Source organism: Passer domesticus, chromosome 11, assembly GCF_036417665.1.
Source record: "Passer domesticus isolate bPasDom1 chromosome 11, bPasDom1.hap1, whole genome shotgun sequence".
NCBI lineage: Eukaryota > Metazoa > Chordata > Aves > Passeriformes > Passeridae > Passer > Passer domesticus.
Genome location: NC_087484.1, coordinates 21,031,145 through 21,039,297, shown reverse-complemented (window position 1 = coordinate 21,039,297; position 8,153 = coordinate 21,031,145). Strand labels below are relative to the sequence as shown.

Below are 8,153 nucleotides of genomic sequence, written 5' to 3'. Positions count from 1 at the left end.
TGCCCGGCAGCCCCGGGGCGCAGCCCCTGCCCGGACAGAAGGTGGGAGAGCAGCCACCACCAGAGCTCGGCAGAGTCAGGCCCTGTGTTCCTCCCACCCGAGCCTCTCCTGGCAGTAGCCGGCGACAATCTGGATTAAAAGTCACCCGCGAGCCCTGCCCCTGGGGCAGCAGGCAGGGCTCCCGGCGCCTCAGCTCCCCGAGCCCAGCTGGGGCCGCTGTGCTGAGCTCCACAAGCCCGGCCGTGCAGAGGGAGAGCTTCACCCCGGCCCACGGGAGCCTCCCCGGCAGGAGGCCACGGGCAGCTCTCCTCAGCCCAGACTCTCCCAGCCCTGCCCGGCCTGCACACGGGGCTGCGGCTGCTGCAGGGCCGGGCCTGGGCAGGCTCCAGAGCAGGCAGCTCCATCCCCTTCCCACCCAGGCCCTTACACTGCTCAGGCTGCAGCCTGAGCCCCCAGGCCACCCACGCACACAGGGGCTCTCTCCTGGAGAGGCCAAGGGACAAAAGGCCCAACTCTTGCCAGAACAGCCAGCTCCTTCCTTAGAGAGCAGCCTTGCTTCCATCCCAAGCTCTTCCTAACACCTGAACATCTCTGGGAACAGACTGTTCCTTTCAAGGCCAGCAAGAGCCCGAGGCAGCCTTGCTTCTGCCTCCCCCAGCTACCCCCAGTGAGTCAGAGCCACACAACAGTGACAACTCCATCAGCCACTACTCCCGACCTGTGCCTGCTGTGGAAGGAGAATTAAACTCTTTCAGACCAGAACAGTAATTGAATCAGTTTAATATACAGTCAGCATATTGTAAATGCACTTGAAACTTACAGTATTGCTAACAGACGTGGCCATTGAGCCCAAGACCACCTTTCTAGAAAGGCACAGAGAGGTAGGAGAGTTGGGGCATTTCCCCAGATTAGTTGCAAGTGAGAAGGTGCACATAAGACCTTCCTCCTGGAAGCACCAGATCACCAGAAACTTGTGCTCTTTGAGAGGACTGCTAATGTGCTGGGATAAGTGCATGCACCTGGAGTGACAGCCAAAGCCTCCTGCTAGCCCTTACGTCAGGAAACTCTTGCTGGCTTTTGCATATACTAAAAGAAAAAAAAAAAAAAAAGAGGGGGAGGAAGAGCAGAAGAGGCTAGCTCTGTGTGCATGAAGTGTTCTTGGTGAGGCAGGAGTGAGGGAGATGTGTGACGTTGCTTTTGCCCTTGGCTGGGACAAGGACTGTTATGTGCATTGCTTTGGACACCACAACCACCCTGGGGTGAGTGAGGAAAAAATGCCCCATCTTCCAGTATTGTCACCATGGTTTCTTGCACCAGCAGGGCAAGAGCAAAGTCTGGCCAGACCAAGCACCTGGAGTGGGGACAATGGTGTCACCAAGGATTTGGGTCATCTTCTGTGGCAGTTGAAGTGGCACCATGGTGGTGGGGGGAAGCCTGGAGACTTGTGGCTCTGCAGAAGGCACTGTTCACCAGGGTGGGTGGGTGTGTCTGGAGATGCTAATTCTCAAATTTTGCGTAAGGGTTCTCTTCCTTGAACAGGCCTAGAAGAGAGAAGAGATTTGTTCAGACAGCAGCTCCCACAGTGGTCACAGCCAGCAAGAAAACCAGTCCTGGGAAATAACTCTTTGTCATTTGAGCATCCTCAAGCCTCCCAGCTGCAGTTCTCCCAAAACACCTGCTCTTACTTGCGCAGGGCCCACAGTCAGCACTGTTTCACTCTCCCCTTCTGCACAATAGGAGACATCCATTGAGAAGCTTGACCTGATGGCAAACTCCTCTCCCAGGCAGCCCTTGTACAGTCCAGGTAAAGCAGCCTGCCTAATCTTCCAGAGCTCTCCCCTCTACACAGCCCTTCTGTCAGACTGGATTACAAGCAAAGAGCCCAGACCCAAATGAAATTAAAACTGTTCTTAGACTTGCTTCCCTGCTCCTGCATCGAGACTGGGAAATGGCAAGGCAGGGTATGGGGCTGACTTTTGGGCTAGCAACAAGCCATGTGCCATGCTGTTTGATGCTTTCCCAGCTCAACACTTCTGAAGAAGAGCCACAAAGGACAAGATTGCAAACTCTGGGGTCAGGCTGCAGCAAGACAACTCTGACATGGCAAGACAGACCCAGAGCACAGCCCTTCCACAGGCAGATGCTTCCCATACCAAGAGCTCCTTCAGGCACAGCTTTGCCTGCTCTTTCTTTCCTAAAGGATCCAGCCCATCCAGAGGCCCTGGAATCTCCTGCCTAACCTGGACCTGCAGTGGGCAGCAGCTGCAGGCAGAGGAAAGGTCTCTAGTTTTCCCTACAGCCCCTCCAAAGCCAGAGACCACCAAGTGCAGCATGCATGAGCCCAAGTGCTCCACAGCCAGACACTGGCAGAGCCCCTGGCACCCCCAGTGGGCAGGCTGGAGGGACAGCGCAACTTCCAAGTTGATGTTCTCCTCAGGCAGGTCCAGACCTGGCCCAGGTCTGTGGGACTCACCTGAGGGGCAGTTCAGCCCCAGGAGGGAGGCTGTGCACTCCCATCCCCAGGGGACTGAGACACCACTGCTGGCACAGAGGAGCTGGGGTGGGATTGGTGCCTGCTCTGTGCTCCTGCAGCTGTGGGCATTCTGATTCCTACCTGGCCCCACACCTCAGACTGCTGGCTCACCACAGAATTACTGGAGGGATGTGTCTGAAGGGTAACAGGATTATGATGGTGCTGTGTCTGCCAGCTTCTGCTTCTACCTTCTAGTCAAGCTCCATCAACTTCTCCCACGTGGTAAGCTTGGAGAACACATTCTGGAGAACATTATACACTTCCTCTTCCCTGCCCAGGAAAAATAGCCCTTGTATGGGCTCACACACCATGACCCCAGCATCTCTACACTTACTCTGAGCCAAGAGAAGCAGGGACCATATTTTCCCTGCTGGCCAGGTCTCATCTACAGCTGTAACCATGGCAAGGAGCACAGTTACAGAGGCTGCTTCATCTAAAGCTTAGTTTGAATCACTCATGTCAGCACTGTACCGTATTTTCTTCGGATTTCATCATGCCGTGATTTCATCTCCGCTCTCCTGCGAGAGGCAAACAAAAAAGCCATGAGTCAGTAACTGGTGGTACAAAAGGGAACAAGAAGAGCCAGAGCTCCTTGCTTATTCCCAAACAAGGGAGCTCCAGGCTGGCAGGTTTGCTCAGCCTGCCACCTCAGGGAGTCTCTGGGGACCACCAGAGCCCACACATCAGCAGCCCTCAGGGAGCTGCATACACAAAACTTGTGATGCTACATCCACGAGTCACCCCGGCGTGACACTCCTAATGAGGCTTGTGTGTGAGCTAGGGCTGAAGCAGCCACTGACTGCATGTGCTGAGCCCCACGTGCCTCCTGGCATCACATTTGATGGCACAGACAGCAGCCAAGTCATCCTGCAGCCTCAGGGCCTGTGGTACAAACTCACCTCTCCTCCTGCCACACCCGCCTCTTCTCCCGCTCCCTGGCTGCTCTCTCGTCATCCTTGTCTGGCCTGGTGGACAGAAAAACCCCTTAGTGCACTCAGCACTCAGTCCTGCAGCAGCACACGGCTGCATCTGAGCTGCTCCACAATCAGGGCACCCCCCAATATATACTTACTTTTTGCTCTTTTTCTTGCAACAGCAGCAGCAGCAGCAGACCCCCAACATGATCAGAAGTGTTCCTCCCACCACGGACATTGCAATGATCAGGGCTTCAAAGTTCACTGAAGGATTTGACAAAAACGTGTTTAGCTCACACAGACACAATATAGGGTTACAATATAGGATCACAGGATCATTAATGTTGGGAAAACACTCAAGGATCATCAAGTCCAACTGTTCCCCCAGCACTGCCAGGTCTTCCAGTAAACATGTCCCCAGGTGCAACAGCTCTGTGTTTTTTGAATGCTTCCAGGGATGCTACCGCTGCCCTGGGCAGCCTGTTCCACTGTCTGACCGCCCTCTGAGTGAAGAATCTTTTTCTTACTATCCAACCTAAACCTCCTCTGGTGCAATTTGAGGCCATTTCCTCTTATCCTACAGCCACTTTCTCTGATCTTGTTTATGAACATACAGCTACTGTCACCAGCAGCTTCAGTCACTGGGCTGGAGATGTGCAGCCACCTGGGAAAGCAAATGGACATTGTTAGCTGTGGATAACAATGTAGATAAACCTATGTAGACATAACAAGTGTTGGTACCCACAAATAAACACCAGCTGAGCACATGTCCCTGCTAACAGGAGTGCTCAGTTACTGGCAGGGAGAAACGCACTCAGGTCAAACTCCTCTGGCAGAAACAGGAGCAAAGCTATCTTAATCACTAATCCAGGTAAAAATTGAGGGAAAAAACCCAACAACTGAAGGCTTCAGGGCTAAGGAATCATCTCTGACAGGGAGGAATTACTGTCCATGGGAGCCAGCCTCAGAAGACATCTCTGATGAGATGAGCACTTAGCGGCATCTGAAGTCCTTGGGCAAGAGATAAACTGAAAAAAAATCTGTCAGGTTGGGGCCAGCAGTGCTGCTCAGGCAGCTGAGGGCCAAGTCCTGCTTCCTGCACCTGACTGCCACGTCTCCCCAGGGCTGGGGGGCTCTGCTTGCCCACACACAGAACAAAGCCTGCTGGAGCATGGCGAGGCAGCAGCCGTGAGCCCTGGTCCCTGCTCATCCCACTCAGCTCCTGCAGTAATGGCAGTAGAGACACCAGCCAAAACTGACACATCTACATGCCAAGGATTTCAGGCAACAACAAAGAGGAGGTTCTTCCAAGTGTGGTTCAGGCTGTTCACAGAATTGTGCCTGTGGAAATATTTGTTTAGGAGCCACTTTGCACACGACAGCCAGGCTACAGAAATCTCAGAGCACCTGAACCTGCTCAGAGCACTTGAAGGTCATTTAGTCCAACTCCATCTTCCACTAGACCAGGCTGCTCACAGTCCTATCCAACCTGACCTTGAACGTTTCCAGGGATGGGGCATTCAGCACCTCTCTGGGCAACCAGTGCCACTGTCTCATCACCCTTATTGTAAGAAACTTCTTCCTTTTATCTGTTCTAAAGAGATCCTCTTTTAGGTACTCCAGCCTGAGCTGACTTCAGCAGTGTCAGTGCTTCTGAAACCCTTTTGGGGTTTCAGGATGAGCCTGGGGTTCAGCTCCCCCCTTCCCACACAGAGAGGTCTGAGGCAGAGCACCAGGCACTCCTCCAGCTGATGACAGAGGCTAAGTCACACACACCAAAAATGCAGAATCACATAAGAGCTAATCTCCCACAGGACTAATCTTCTCTATAGCGAGTTTTGCAAGCTAAGGAATGTGATCTTCTATAATGAAACCTTTTGTGAAGCTACTCACATCAAAACTAGCACTTCAAGGTCTTACAGAAGTTTCAGAAAAGCATACCACAGGGCTCACAAAGAGGAGATTCTTCTTCCACAAGCATAAGAGCAGTATGAACTCTTGTGGGCAGACAAGAGAGCCCAGCTTCAAGCACAAAAGATAACAGGCAACGGCAATTCAGCTCCAGGCTCCTCATCAAGGGGGTGGGTGAGTGCAACCAGGTCCCAGCTTGCTTCCTTCCTTCTCCAGCCCCCAAAAGCTGGCTTCTGTATGAGCATGAACATGCACTAAGCTTGGTCTAAACAAGGCACCAATCTCTCCAGAAATCCTTCAGAAAACAGAGCAGCAGGGAGGAGAGGCAGCTGCCCACCAGAGAAAGCTCCCAGAGGAGACCTGCATGTGCAGGGGTAGTTTTAGAAGAGGTTTTTTCTCAGGTGGGTAAGAGCTGAGCAGGACCACGGTACACTCAGCACTAGAAGCACACACAGGTTCCCAGAGAAGTCATCACACCTCTGGTTCCAGGAGCCCACCTGGGACAGCAGCCACGTGAAGAACCAGAAGCAGTGCACAGAGTGACCTGGCAGCTGCAGAGGAGAGATCTGGGATTCAGACACCAGGAGGGCTGCAGAGCCCCACAGAGAACCTTCCACTCCTGTTCCCAGGCGCTAGCCATGTCTGGAGCCTCCATCACACCAAAGCATAAGGGATGTATTTTGGAGTAGCTAAATCTTCACAGGTCCTACTTGCCAGAAGGCAGGGAACTGCTCATACTCTGCTTCCCCGCCCACGCTTCAGGAAGTTTGCAGAACCTTGACTGCCTTCAGCCTGTCACTGCAACACTGGCAGAGAGCTGGGAGGCAGGGGAACCTCCCACAGCAGCAAGCACTGTCACAGCCACCAGCCAGGCTGGCACTCACCCCAGCAGACTCCCCAGCGCGCCGAGCGGAGCTCGCACAGGTCGGCCGGCGGGAGGATTCTTCGGACGGGGTACTCCATGCACCTCCTGCTGCTGGCACACCACAGGCACTAGGACACAGGAGCAGGCAGCACAGCGTTACTGCTGCACTGACAGCGACCCTCGCTTTGCTTGGCAGCCACAGCACAGGGCCACCTCTGCTGGCTCACGAGACAGCACCCAGCAGCAACAGGGCGCTCAGGAGTAAGAGCTGTGTGAGCACAGATCACACCAGGAGAGGCAGGAGAGGGGAGTGCAGAGCTCTAGAGCAAGTAAAGATGCTGAGAATCCTTCTCCTGGCTTAGAATTGTAGACTGTCCTGAGCTGGAAGGGACTGATAAGGATCATCGAGCCAACTACTGACCCTGCCCAGGACAGCCTTAAGAATCCCACCATTAATAACGCAAATCCTTTACGTTTATTTTTGAGATAAGAAGAAAGCCTTTGAGACAAAGCGCTCTACACACACAAAGCTGATGAGCAGGAGAGGTGTGCATGTGCCCAGCCACTACAGACCATCTGCGGAGCTTTGCATGCTCCTCTCCTGGTGGCTCCAATCCCCAACCCCAGCATTCAGTAGGGGTTTGGTCAAACTGGTTCTGGCTACATCAGCTGCAAGATCTGACTCAAGTTCAAGTGTGCTGATATCTGTGATAAGGCAGCAGGGACTGGCAGGACACCAGCACACATCCTGCACCCAGCCAGTGCCACGGCCCAGCTGCTGGAGGGGAACTTGACCAGCCAGCCCAGCCCACTCAGTCCCTTCTCCAAGCACATCGTCCATCCATCAGGAAGCAGCTCAGCGATTCCATTACTCTAATCGAAAAGCACACAACAAAACCCACCCAGTTTCTAGCAACCTCCTTCCAGAGCACCAGAGAGGGATTGCCCTCTCACCCTCATAGGTGGGTGGAATTTGCAGCATGTCTGGGACAAGGGCAGGGGACCAGCCCTGCTTCCAGGAAGGAAACTTTTTCAGCATGGTGAGAGGCTGGGAGCCTCACTGCTGCTACTCACAGTGACATTTTTCAGGCATTCTTCACAGCTCCTGTTCGTATACTGGCAACAATCTGCAGGAAGAAAACAAGACACCTCAGGACTTTGAAGAGCTTCAGTGGTTTAAAACTCTGGGCTCCTCCAAGCCTGCTCCTACCCACCACTGGGCCAGCAGCAGTGCATGCTGCTGCTGCAAGAGCCACCAGCTTCAGCACATGCTCCATGTCATGGTGGGAAGCCCAAATGCAAGGCAAGTTCTGCCTTGCTCTGCTGACAAAGCCCTAAGCTGTGAGTTCCTCTCTTGGGTTTTATTTCCCTAAAAGCCTGAGAATCTGCTGTGGCAGTAGGGCAGCCAGGGCACACAGCTAGAGTCGGTCTGGAGGGACCCTATGAGGATGAGGGCAAGCAGTGGCTGGGTGATACAGTCCTGTAGCACCAGATATGGAGCAGCTCAAGCAAACAAGCCCCAGACACAGAAGCTGCTGCCAGGAGAAGCAGAGGAGCACACAGGGACACACAGAGCCACAGATCCTGCAGGAGGCCTCCTGCTGCACACGAGGGCTGTACCCTACCCCAGCCAGTTCATCCAAATCCTCCTTCAGCAGGACACAGCCCAGGCAATGCAGCAGCACTGCAGCCAAAATCTGTGCTGATGTTCAGAACCTGTTTCCACCCCCATCTGGCGGAGGAAGACCCCAGTTTACAGACACAGGTGGCTCCCAGGAGCAGAGCCACCATGGATGCCACAGGACCAGAGCCACCATGGATGAAGGCATCCCCACAGGATGCATCCAGCTGGGCAGGGGAGTGGATAAGGTCTGAACCTGGACACAGGACAAACTGTTATGGTTGTTGCAGCACTTCATGCTGGAAAATG

The 8,153-nt window shown here is 53.8% G+C and overlaps 1 protein-coding gene across 1 annotated transcript; it reads right to left on the bottom strand.

The window, feature by feature from the left end:
• Window positions 1-1,804: 1,804 nt before the first annotated feature.
• LOC135309562 (pituitary tumor-transforming gene 1 protein-interacting protein-like) lies at window positions 1,805-7,331 on the bottom strand. Its single transcript, XM_064435663.1, has 5 exons — window positions 6,243-7,331; window positions 3,606-3,711; window positions 3,433-3,498; window positions 3,005-3,051; window positions 1,805-2,262 (listed from the first exon to the last, which is right to left on the bottom strand). The coding sequence occupies exons 1-5, from the start codon at window positions 6,319-6,321 to the stop codon at window positions 2,195-2,197; spliced, it is 366 nt and encodes a 121-aa protein (XP_064291733.1). The 5' UTR covers window positions 6,322-7,331; the 3' UTR covers window positions 1,805-2,194.
• Window positions 7,332-8,153: the final 822 nt, after the last annotated feature.